Source organism: Aythya marila (genome assembly GCF_965140915.1).
Source record: "Aythya marila genome assembly, chromosome: 15".
Classification (NCBI taxonomy): domain Eukaryota; kingdom Metazoa; phylum Chordata; class Aves; order Anseriformes; family Anatidae; genus Aythya; species Aythya marila.
In genome coordinates, this window is record NC_139056.1 from 4,421,367 (window position 1) to 4,434,803 (window position 13,437).

Below are 13,437 nucleotides of genomic sequence, written 5' to 3' on the forward strand. Positions count from 1 at the left end.
GCGGCGGGAGCGCGCTGCGGCTCGGCCCGGGCCCGGCTGCTGAGGACGGGTGCGTGCGGCTGCGGGGCGGCGGGGACCCGGGGGGGGGGGGGGTGCGGGCCGGGCCGGGCCGGGCCGGGGCCTGCTCGCGGGGGGGGGGGCGCGGCCGCGGCTTCGGGGGCCGCGGGCGGCTTCGCGGGGGCGGCTCGGGCGGGCCCCGGGGGGTGAAAGCGGCGCTTGTGAGCGCTGTAAAGTTAAAGCTCGCCTTTCTGGCGGGCGGGGGGTCGCGGAAGGGGCGCTGCTTTTTACAAAGGTGCCCGAGGGTTGGGGCAGCGCTGCGGTGCGCGCTGAAACTGCCCTGTGAGCCCCCCGCTGCTGGGCTTCTGCTGAGCCTGTGGCTGGACGCCGTGCCAAAGGGCAGCAAACCTCGCCTTTGTCAGCCTGCCTCGTCTCTAAACGTGCTCACAACGTGTCCATGCAGGGCACAAGTAACTTTTTAAGAATTGTCACCAAAAGCAGAACAGCACAATTACATTCAAATTAAATCAGAGTGGGGGATCGGAGCGCAGATGACTGTCTTCTGCGATGTGTCCGTGCGTGCTGGCACAGCGCTGGGATTTGTAGCGGGAGGAATCTCGAGCCTGCTTACCTGGGCTCCTGAAAATCCAAACAGATCAAAGCTGTTTGGCTTGTAATATACTTTAACACTATGTCAGCTTGTAAGTAACGAATTGTGAGTTGTTTTGTTTTTTTTTTTTTCTGGAGGAAAACCACTCCATACCAAAGGCTAATCTTCCCCTGTGTGTGCAACTGTTCGGAGACCTAGTGAAATCCTGGTGAGTGCCTCAGTCGGTAGGTACAGACAGACACAGCTCCTCTGCCCATGCTCTGAGACAGCCAGTTACCGGTCTGCTTTAGTCCAGAAACCACATTACTGTGTTGATGTTGTATGACGTGTGAGCTACTAAACCTTGAAATACAACTTCCCAAAAGTTTTGGTACCCTGAGCACAGAGCCGTGTTAGCACAGGTGTACGGTGTCTGGTCGAGAGCTGGCTTGTGTCTGGCCGGTTAAGAACAGGAGCAGGGAATGACCTTGAATCTCTTTACTTTTGACTGTATGTTAACATAACTTTTATGAAGCACCTGTGGATTGGTTGGAAGGTGTCGGTCAGTTATATCTTCTATTAAAGAGATCAGCTGTCTGGTCTTGATCAAATTCTACACCGATCTTCAAAGTGCTGAACTTTGTCAGAAATTCCTCTCTTTTTCACCTTGAAAAAAATAAGATGTGCTGTGCCAGAAACATTTGTAGAAAGTGGTTCTTGTGTTTCTTCCTTGAGAAGACTTCTTTGAGGAGGCAACTGTCAGTGTAAATGCATGAGACTGAAGCAGCAGTAAACATGGGGATAAGCAAGCATAATGAATGCTGGCTTTGTGACTTCTTTATGCTGCTGTGTAATCCACTTGTAGACTATTTATTTACATACAGCAATCTACTACACCATTTTGCATAGCTATTGAGATGGCAAAAAAATATTAGCGATTGTCAGTGATGACAGCATCACTGAATCTTGTTTTAGTAAGTGCCAGTCTGCTCTCTTAAATGTGTGTACTTAATTCCAAATGGGACAGTTAGCTATACAGCTCTCCTAATTGGATTAAGTGGACACTCACGTATGTAGTAAGGCAGACAACGTGGTGTGATGCACACATTAATGAATTGTCAAGGGACCGACAAACTTGTTTTCTTCCCTCTCTGGGGAAGACTGAATAATCAAATAAGAAATATTTGCTATTACAGATGCAATGAACAGGAAACTGAAAAAGGTGGTCCTTAAAGGAAATACAGATGTACGATTTAGAGTAATAAAGTCTATTTCCTACCAGATGTTTTTATTTAGGCATCTCAAATTTTTATTTAAATCTGAAGTGAATTTCTCAAATAACTTTTGAGCCAGTATAATGCTTACTTAAATGTAGACCAACTTTTTCCCTGTTAAACTACAATGAAGCAGGAATGAAAGTGTTAGAATGGGTACGGTATTTTCACAGATGTGGAGATTCAATAAAACTATCAAAAATGTGAAATAAAGGTGAAAAACAGTCCAATATGTACTTGAATGTTTTTGTTGTTGTTGTTTGTTTTTTTGAGGGGGAAGGTGGTAATGAAGCCAGCTCCATGTGCTATATGTGTTGTTATACAAATGTGGAGGTCGAGGGAGGTGACTGTGCCCCCCTGTGCTGCCCTTGTGAGGCCCCACTTGGGCCTCACGTCTGGAGCCCCCTGCATCCAGGTCTGGAGCCCCCAGCACAAGAAGGATGTGGGGCTGTTAGAGTGGGTCTAGAGGAAGGCCACGAAGATGATCAAGGGGCTGGAGCACCTCTCCTATGGAGAAATGTTGAGAGAGCTGGGGCTGTTCAGCCTGGAGAAGAGAAGTCTCCAGGGAGACATCACTGCAGCTTTTCAATACTTAAAGGGGGCTTAAAAAGGATGGACAGCAACTTTTTACTTGGTCAGATAATGATGAGAGAAGGAGGAATGGTTTTAAATGAAAGAGGGGCAATTTAAGTTAGATGTTAGGAGGAAATCCTTCACACAGAGGGTGGTGAGGCACTGAACAGGTTGCCCAGAGCAGCTGTGGGTGCCCCATCCCTGGAGGTGTACGAGGCCAGGCTGGGTGAGGCTTTGGGCAACCTGATCGGGTGGTGGCATCCCTGCCATGGCAGGGGGGTGAAACTGGATGGTCTTCAAGGCCCTTTCCAACCCAATCCATTCTATGATTGTGAATGAGCGTGAACATAAGGATGAATGGATTTTGCTGAAAGATCAAACTGCACCTTATGAGGCTGGTGTGCTTGTTTCTATTTCAGTGGTACTTCGTGTTCTTAATGTCAATGGCAAGGTACAAAGCTACCAATCTATTTTGAAATGTTGCCTTCCTTTCTAACCTATCTAATTGAAGGTGCTGAATCTAATTTTTCTTTTCTGGGGGAAGACAGCCCTCTTAAAACAAAATATTTATTTTAAACACTGATGGAATATTTGAAGTAAGGAGAGTAATTCAAGAATCTCTACTGAATCGGGGTCTGATTGATGACCTAGGAAAATCTAACTGCTGTATGTGCATGTTCCTACAGATTAATAGCTCGTGGTTTAGCTGTCCATAAGAAAAACCTTCCCAAGAAAGGGAACCACTTAAACCTTTACCAGGAATTTTTTATTTTTCAGGTTTTGATACTGTTTGTTAATAAATGAGATGCTTAAGAGGTGGTTATCTCAGCTGTTCTTTTTTCCGATGCCAATGAGATCATACAACACAAATCCCAAAGTATAAACTTTTAAATGTTTAGTGACTTGCTCCATTTCTGAGAAAGAACTCTAAAAAGAGAATTGCTTTCAGGTTCTTTTCTTGAAAAATCATAATTTATTATTTTCCTTCAGATACAGACAGGTTTTGTGGTCTTGAATGAGTTAAACTAATCTGTCCAGTAATTTCAACAGTACAAGCTCTGAAATGGTGACAACTGTTAAAGCTTACTTTGAAAAAAGCTCAGGTATGAGGCTTCACAACCTGAGATCACTCTCTACGTTGACATCTTCGGATATGAAGTACCAGAAATACCTTTTTTGATAAACTCCGAATTACTTCAGAATTCTCTGAAGTAAAGCAGTACAAGCCACTGAGAGACCAGGTGCTAGTCTATGCACGCTGTGGATCTATGGGCTACAAGGCCCAGTACTCCTCAGCATTTTTTAACCTTTTAGCCTTTTCTGTGTTCTATATAGAGCACATTAAGAAGGTGATGTGGTAGCTTCTTTTATGAACAACTTTTAGTATTCTGTGACCTGTTACAACCACTTCTTTTCCTTGTGCAGGTTTGCAGTCTGTGATAGCTCCTGATGCTATGGCTGTGTACGTGGATCATCGAGTAGATGCTCCTGAGTCAGTTGCCTCCCCGTCTCATATAACGTGGCACTCAATCCATCCACTCTTGGCAGTTGCTTCCATCAGCACAGCATCTGGGGGCTGTGTGGATATCTATCTGGAACAGGTGAGTAATCAGCAACTTTGCTTTTGGGCTTAATAACATGCTGCTGTTTTGAAACTTCAATTTTGTATTATATTTGCAGGTTTACTTATGCTCCTTGAATCCTTATCTCTATGTTTTAATTATTGTCCGTGCTATTTTGAAAATGTCGGATTCATCAGCTATGAGATTACACGTGTTTTATAAAAAACCCTTCATGCTTTTTTTTCTAAAAAAAACTTTAAGTGAATGAAATGTACTAAGAAGTATGAATAAAAAAAAATCATTCTTCCATCTTGAGCCTGAACTGATTTGCTAGACCCAACTTGTTCCATCTGAGTGTGTTGTTTACTAACATGGTTTATGCCTGTAGACAGGTATTTGCTCTGCCTACTCTGATAAGCTTTACACAAGAGGCTTGTGTAGCACTTCAGCGTGCATCATTTCCAGGGGAAAAAAGTATCTGTGCTACTTAGGGAAATGGTAGTATAATCTATCTAGCAGCAGATGTACTGGAAACATTTAACTCTGTTAATAAGTAGTCTATTAAATACGTAATTTTCAAAGAGCATTATTAAGAATTGTCATCCAAATTTTACAAACAGAAAAATAAATACACGAGGAGGTTAAATGATTTGCCTGAAATAATACAGCAAACTATGCACAAAGGAAAGCCTGCTTTTAAAAGAACTGTTTAGATTATTCCATATTCTAAATTAAGTCCTTTATTCTTTGTAAAAGTTTTTTTGTTTTGTTTTTTACCTTGAAATGTAATTGAAGCCTTCTTATCATTCACACAGGAATAAGAGTTTGATATTCAGTGAGAGCTCTTCATGCATGCTGGGTTGAGGAATAGCTTTGAAAAGCAGAGAGAGGCAATCCCTTAATACCACTGTGTTTTCACAGGCTATTTTCAAATGGGTGTACTGCATGTCGTAGCACATTTTTATGCACACAAAATATCCATAAATACTTTGTGTAGCCACTTCACATGTCTTACCAGATGTTCTGTTACATATCAGTCCTTTATCACAGGAAAAGATCAAATCTGAAAATTTAGCTTCATCTTTGTACTGAGCCTGTACTTTATTTCCATTTGCAGGGAGAACATGTGTCTGATGCACATGTTGAGAAAAGCTTTCAGGTCACGTCACTTTCCTGGCACCCTTCCAGGCCGATTCTTGCAGCAGGCTGGGAGACTGGAGAAGTTACGATACTTAACAAACAAGACAAGGAGCACCATGCTGTGCCACCAACTCATAACACCAAAATTACAGTCCTAAACTGGAGTACAAATGGTACCCACCTTGTGTCTGGTGACAGGGTAAGCAGTTGAAGTATCAAATGTGCATTTGATGTGGAACAGTGTTGCAAGCCCTGTGATGGAAAAAAGATTATGGAATGGATTACTAGGGGAAGGAATATTTGCAGGGGTAGGTGGATAAATTTCTTTGCTTTAGATACAAATTAAAATTGATGGGGAATAAAACCCAATTTTAGCGTTTTAAATTTTTTGCAGATCTTTAATTCACCTTTAAATAAGTATCTCTAATCTCACTATGTCTTGGGTGGTAGGTTAGAGTTTAAGGCTATTTGATGAATTGAATATTTGAGACATAGGCAATCTGAATTATTTGCATCAGTATATGCAGGAATTTTGTGGCACTCAAGCATAAAACCCAGATGTCAAGAATCCAAGAAGTCCAGATACAACATAGTCTGGACTTAGTGAGTGCACTCACCTACAAGAAGAATTGTACAAATGTTTTACATTAATGAAGTCTATTTTGTTATAACAATACCCTAAAAATGAGTTGAACTTAGTGTATGGAAAATGTTTTAGAAATGCTTGAAATGTCAGTCTTTATTTCTTGATAAGCTGGCTACCCTTTATATGGTGAAATGAGAACTAAGCAATGGAATACCTAATATTCAAGTTTAAGTACTCATGGTTTTGCCAGTTCTTGCATCAGCAAATGGAAAAGTGCTTTTTTATATTCTTTCTGATAAGCTTGAGCTTCTCAAATAATTTCTATTTTTTAATTTTTATAATTTTTATCTATGAGTCAGAGGAAAATGCAATTTTAAATCACTATTGGTAAAATCCTGTTGCACTTGCAGAAATTGAAAACTAAGAGTTAAATTGCATTTATGCTCTGAAATAGAAAGGAGACAATGTTGCCCAGACAAAAGATAACAAATGGTGTAACTGAGGCTTTATATAGAGATAATATTAACATAACTGTACTTTACATTAACCCTACACTTATGAACAGACTTTTCAAATTGATTTTTGGTGTAAGATCACAGTAAGTCTTCCCAAAACCGACGTAGCCACTCTTATAGGCAAGTTTGACTAAAAATTTTATAAGCTCATCCTAAGTGCTACTCTGAGTAACAATCAAACTAGAGTAAGCAGAGGTTTCAAGTAAGCATTTTAAGATGACAAAGCAAGATCTGCATGTGTTGACATGAAGGCTCTTCACTTTTACCTAGGTTAAATAGCTGTCACTGGAACAACCAACCTCAATGGATAGAGCAGCATGACGTTTGAACTCAGTGAAGTTCAGTACAGCAAAAACCAGCTTTCAGCCTCTAATGGAATTCAATAAACACAGCTGAGCACAGTTAGGGTTCTCTATGGTATCCCTGGCCAATGCAATGTGGGTCCTTAAAAACCTGCAGCTGTGTAACAGCCAGCTTGAGCTAATCAGCTTTGTGAAGAGCCAAGGCTTATTAGACGGGGTGCACAGCTGTTTCTGCATCCTGTGGCTAGCATCAAGATTGTTTCTGCTAAAAACTGTATTGTGCACGCCAGCTTATCCTGTTGCATGCTCACTGTCATTCTACTTGGTGTATGTTATACTCAGTGTGTGGTCTGTGCACTGTGCGTACACTTTGTCTCCTACATCCTTCCCAATAGTCTTTAAATATAGTTTTAAAATCCTTCACGTGAAGGATAGCAGTATGGTGGTATGGATATTATCTTAATTCTGACAAGAAGGTAGAACTTTCATTTGTGGCAGGGGAAAAAAGATGGAAACATTACCTCAGAAGGCCTCAGCTGCATCTTGTGTGGGTTCTAGTTAGGACTGTAAAGTTAAAGTGCTTACGTTGTGCTACTGCTACTAGTATTCCACTTGTAGAAGGGCACATATCTTTTAAAAACAAAGAAAAATAAAGCAAATTATAATACCGCTTCTATTGTTGTCTGCTTAATGAAACAAGATGATGTTGAACTTTGTAGTGCAAATTGTTAGTTTTTCAGGTAATATGCAGAGGGCCTCCAGCTGCAGTTTGGTTGCCTAAGTACGAACAGAATAACAAAAATAAATAATAATCTTTAAATTCCAGCTGTGAAGCTGTGGCATCAGTCTACCTGTTGGGATTGTTGATTGATACGTCATGCATCTCTTTTTGCGTGTCTGCCTTCTCCATTCCTTATGGTCACTGGCCTTTGAGGTTGATGAGTGTTCTGAGCGGGCACTGCAAAATGCTTGCTGTCTCCAAAACCCATGCCAGGCTCCAAGGCTTGCACAGTGCCAGTACTTTGGTGTGTGCTTCTGTTCTTGCTTGCAGGAAAAATCACCAATTGAGACTATGTGATAGTAGTTAGTTCTTATCTATGCTGCAAATACGTATTTTTTTAGAAATTATGAGTATTTGAATAGAAAAAGCAAAGTGAATGTGTATTCCTAATCTTTATGTAAAATTGATAGCTAAGTAAAGCTTAAGAATATAACTTCTCAGAATATACAGGAACAATCTTGAGATTTGTAAGACTGAAGTTTTGTTTGGAATGAGGTACGCATGTAAATGTTGGGCAAATGGAGCTAAGGAAAGGGACAATTAGGGTGTCAGAAAAAAAAAAAAAAAAAAAAAGAGACTATTTAATACTTTCTTTGAGAAGTGCTCCAGGCATTGTTGTTCAAGGTATTTTTAAAATTAGGCTGAAAGAATGGGCACAATTATTTTCCAGAGTATCACTAAAATATTCTGCATTGATAACGCAATGTGCACTGAGTAGGAAAGAATCTGGATTCTCATCTATGCGCAAGGTATAATGAATTAACTGTTGTGTTTTTTCCAGCATGGTGTCTTGGTTCTATGGAGAATGGACCAAAGAGGTCGAGTGCAAGGTACTCCCGTGCTGAAACACGAGTATGGAAAACGTCTGTCTCACTGCATCTTTCGACCACTACCTCCTGGCGAGTAAGTGTGCCCCTGTCAGAGCACTCGTAGACTAGGTCCTTCTCTTGTTCCACAGAAAGAAAAGCCTACTTATAGACAATTAGAAAATAATAATAAAAGTAGAAAATTATCCTCCTAATTGTCCTCTGGTTCCAAGTTCTCCTCTCCCTCTAGTTGTTATGGAGGCTATTTGTGTTCTGCATGCAGCAACAAATCTTCATTTTGTCAATACCTTTTTCTTTGTTGCTGCTGATTCTTCTTTCTTTAGTTCTAAGTGGCAATGTTACTGACTGTGAAAAGCAGAAAGCACACTGAAAACAATTATCCATGAAATTATTGGCAAGAACAATTGAGCTCTTAGATATTATGTCTTTTCTCTCCAATCAAGAAATAAGAATCAGTTCTAGTATAAAACAGAAAAATAAACAGCACACACCAACAACAAAACGCACCACAAACCAATAACCCCCCAAAAATGAATCTTCTTTATCTGGGACATTTCTTTGTCTCTCTATAAAAAAGTAATAGTAGTCATAGGGAGGAAAAAGAGGTGAAGCAATACAAGTGAATACTATTATTAAAATCTTGTTTATTTGGGGGCTTGTTGGTTTCCAACCAGTATGTGAAACATCTTCTCTCTTTACAATGAGTCTTATGAATTATAAATTCAAGTTTTTTAGGATGGAAAGTACTCTGTTATGTAAGGAATTGGAAATGAAACATCTCTGGTTGTTTCCAGGGATTTTGTACAGCTGGCAAAAGCAGCTGTGAGTGGTGATGAGAAAGCCTTAGATATGTTTAACTGGAGAAAAGCTGGAACAGGAGCACCACTGAAAATGGGACTCCAGGAAGGACTGTCTTTCTTTGTCACGTTGATGGATGGTAAGAGCAAAATGCTTTTCCAGACTGACGAAAATTTGTGTACTTAATGCTTCAAAACTGTTCAGTGCAAGATAACCCTGTTTTCTTATGTACAACAGGATAGGGTATTCATAGATGTTGAAGAATATTTGATAAGAAGAATTTAATAAAATGCTGAGAATGTTAATGTCTTCAGGGTGAGTCCTCTCTAAGAAGAACACTCTAGGTGTTGGATTAGTCAAGTTCCCAAAGGTGTGAGTGTAAGAAAAGTGTAACACTCAAATGCAAGTAAAATGATAAGCTGTCAGCAATTTATACAAAAATGAGAAATGCCTTTATTATGTTTTTTTGTTTGTTTGTTTTTCTAGAAATAGTCGAATGCTACTAGAACATACATTTTAAAAATAATGTTTGTGTTTACTTTTTTTCTCCCTGTGCTTTGGTATGATGTTTCTGTATAAAGATGGCAAAATCTCTTTACCTGCTGCTGTTTTTTTTAGGTTTCTTCCTAATATTCTTTCTTCCTCCTGCTTTTATTCTTCTGGGTGCTAGTTTGTTACCAGCTAATTTTCTTCCTACCCCCGTTGTTCTTATGATGCCTTTTCCTAACCTGTGTAACTCTTTGGACAAGAGCCATAATGTGAAACAGGCAGTGTAATGAGTATTTTTCTGGTAGCTGATTTGAGTACGTAATCCTCTCCATTCAAGTGCTAACTACTCCAAAAATCTATCTAAGTTATGCTAGTTCCACAGATCAATTACAGCATGATTCAATGTTTACATTCATTATGACAGTCAAATGTCATAAATGACATAATTAACACCAGTATGATTGTAGGAGTGACATTGTCTAGCTGTGTATTTTTCTTGCAGAGCAGTGAGCTCTGATTTGATTTGTGAGGTGTAAACCTCTTCAGTAGATAGGAACTATTCAAATAAAAATGGGATACAGGACTCTTGTTAGACAAGTGTCAAAAGTGGAAATCTTTGCATAGCTGTGTGGCTGTTACCAGGTGCTTTGAAAGTGAGCATGTATTGATACACATCTCCTTCTAGAGACAGACTCAGTGTCCTGAAAGTGGGTGTCCTCAACATTTTTGTGGTTTCTCAGGCCTCCTGTTTAAACTTTATTTTTCTGTCAGATGATACTGGTGGTTTCTTTTGAGCTTTCCTACTGCAGAGGATGATAATGCAGAAGTATTTTGGACCTAGTTCTTATTTTAGGCAGAGATCGGTCATAACTTCAAAATCAGTTAACATTTTCATAGGGTTTAAATGGGATTTCTAAATTATTACTACTATTGTGGTTTTAATCACAAACTTATTTAATAAAAATAATTAAAATTATTGCCTTCAAATTGTTTTTAATGCTTTAAACATTGCTATTGTATATTTTTAAATCTCAGAAGAGACTTGACTAAGGACAATAGAGCATCTTTTAAAATAAACAATTGAGCTTGTCAAAAAATATCAAATATTTCCTGAGTTTCGAGTACTAGTCTAGATACATTATTTATTCCAAAATGCTGATCTCTGTATTTACCCAAAATAAAACAAACAAACAAACAGGTGTGTGTGTGTGAAATTCAGGTAGTATGTTACATGAGATGCTTATCTGAAAAAAGGATTCATTTTTACCTGGGAGAAAATGAAACTGTATGGGACCAGGTGGGAGAGGAGTTTGGAAATACATATATATTTAATGTAGGTAATGTAGTTGGTATATAGAGAGTGATAATGTGTTTGCAAGAGTTCTGTAAATTAAAACATTCTTTTTATTAAAGGAACCTCATATTACCTCTTAGGTACACTATTTTGGTGTAGGTCCTTAGTGGTCACTTTTACACATTTGTTTTCTATTTTAGCTTTTTATATATATATATTTCTTAGAGCTTTTTAATTTGCACTGAATCGAAATGCTACATTTAAATAATACCATGAATTGCCAAGAAGTTGTGTGAAGTGTGTTGGATCTGTTAAATTTTGGTGACTTCATTTGTTTGGTGATTTCAGTAATATAATTTGCAAACTACTAATTATAGGATTTCTCACTGCATAGACCTATGTAAGATTTATGCAATATTGCAGTTTAACCAGATGATACACGTTATGTTGTCGGTGTTCTTAGACACAATCTTATTTGCTTTTTTATTATGTCTCTGGTATACATAATTACTTGTGAAATTCACGTAGAAGAGCTGCATTTAGTGCATGTGTGTAGTGTGGGGTGTTGCTAAACAATGAAGAAGTTTATATCCATGAGCTTCTTCAATCTAAACTTCAGTGTGAATTGTACTAATTCTTAGCTTTCACAAGTTGTTAATGGTGAGCCTTCACATACCTGCATGCCTATGCAGAAAGTGTACTTTTAGCTTCAAAATATTTCAATGATGCTATTTAAATGAATTGCATCTGGATTTTCTAGATGAGTAAAAGAGAATAATTTCTATTTGTTGCTCTTGTCAGCTATCATAATTGAGACAAACAAGGAGGTGAGGATGGTGGTTATTTTACTCTTAGCACTTGAAGGATATTATATTAAAGCAGAAAATAACAAAAAATATTTATGTGTCTACAAATGCTGTTACCTAAGAGCTGTGCAACTTGTTTATATATACTTTAGGTTCTGTGCATTATGTGAATGAGAAAGGAAAGACAAGCCATGTATTGTCAGCAGACAGTCTGGTACAAAAACTTCTGTTCATGGAGAAAGGAGATGTATTACTTGTCATAACAGAAAACCTGCTGTTGTCCTTGCATAAAATTACTCCTGAGGGAGAAGCAGAGGAGCTCATGAAGGTAAGAGTCAGACTACAAGTTAAAGTTGCAATATTGAATCTTTTTTGAGAATTTTTTATTATTATTTCCCTTAGTCACAAATGAACCAGCTTTTTTGTTTCTCAGATATTACCTTGATGAACAAATATACGCTCATATAAAAGTGAAATAGAGTCGTGTTATTGAACTTGGAAAGATGGTTTTCACCTTGCTTTTGTGTGTTTTTTTTTTTTTTTCTTATTTTTTTCTATTTTGACCCTATATTAATCTCTTTGCTCCTTACTTAACTTGTCTTAGTGAATTAGAGAAGAATTAAAAGTTGCTATTTATAAAATCTATCTGTAATTCCAGTACAATCAAATATTAAAATGTTTTGTGGACAACTACATTCGTAAACAACATCCAATCCATGATTTGCCCATTTCTGCTCTCAGCTATCATCCTTATCACAAATTCATCATGCCCCATGTTGGGTGCCAAAAAGGACTGTGGTGGTTTTACTCAGGTGGGCAGCTGAGCTCCCCCACAACCACTCTCCTCCCCTTCTATAAGAGAAAGGGAAAATACGATTAAAAGAGCTCAAAGGTTGAGAAAAGGACGGGGAGATCACTCACAGAATGGTTTGGGTCAATCCCTTAGGAAGGGATGCCACCACTAGATCAGGTTGGCCAAGACCCCCTCCAGCCTGGCCTTGAACACCTCCAGGGATGGGGCACCCACAGCTGCTCTGGGCAACCTGTTCCAGTGCCTCACCACCCTCTGAGTGAAGAATTTCCCCCTAACATTGAACATAAATCGCCACTCTTTCAGTTCAAAACCATTCCCACTTGTCCTGTCATTATCTGCCTAAGCAAAGAATCGCTCTCCATCTTTTTTATAAGTCCCAGTTAGGTACTGAAAGGTTGCAGTAAGGTCTCCCCGGAACCTTCTCTTCTCCAGGCTGAACATCCCCAGCTCTCAGCCTCTCTCCATAGGAGAGGTGCTCCAGCCTCTTGATCATCTTCATGGCCTTCTTCTGGACCATGCTCTAACAGATCAACATCCTTGCGGTGTAGGATGCTCCAGACCTGGACGTAGTACTCACAAGGGCAGAGTAGAGGGGCACCTTGACCTACTCATGCTCCTCTGATGAAGTTCGTCCTGGGCTGCACCTTCTGGGCTGCAGGCACGCATTGCTGGCTCATGTTGAACTTTTCGTCCACCAGAACCCCTAGGTCCTTTTCCGCAGGGCTGCTCTCAGTGAGTTCTTCTCCCAGTCTGCACTCATGTCTGGGATTGCCCCCACCCAGGTGCAGCACCTTGCACTTGGCCTTGTTGAACCTCATTAGGTTCAGGTGGGCCCACTTCTCCAGCCTGTCCAGGTCCCTTTGGATGCCATCCCTTCCTTCTGGTGTACCAGCTGCACCACTCGGCTTGGTGTCATCTGCAAACTTGCTGAGGGTGCACTCGATCCCCCTGTCTATGTCATTGATAAAGATATTAAACAGCACTGGTCCCAGAACAGACCCCTGAGTCACACCACTTGTCATCAGCCGCCAACTGGACACAGAGCCATTAACCATTACCTGTCTACAAACTTTCTTTTACTGAATTTATA

General features: G+C 39.7%; 1 protein-coding gene across 1 annotated transcript in view; it reads left to right on the forward strand.

Moving 5' to 3' along the window:
* IFT140 (intraflagellar transport 140) overlaps nt 1-13,437 on the forward strand; it is a 73,092-nt gene continuing 59,655 nt past the window's right edge. The window contains exons 1-7 of the mRNA XM_082772578.1: nt 1-49; nt 745-815; nt 3,859-4,034; nt 5,113-5,334; nt 8,101-8,222; nt 8,941-9,083; nt 11,686-11,861. Coding sequence (XP_082628704.1) covers nt 3,888-4,034; nt 5,113-5,334; nt 8,101-8,222; nt 8,941-9,083; nt 11,686-11,861 — 810 coding nt within the window. The 5' untranslated portion in view covers nt 1-49; nt 745-815; nt 3,859-3,887. The remainder of the gene's footprint in view (nt 50-744; nt 816-3,858; nt 4,035-5,112; nt 5,335-8,100; nt 8,223-8,940; nt 9,084-11,685; nt 11,862-13,437) is intronic.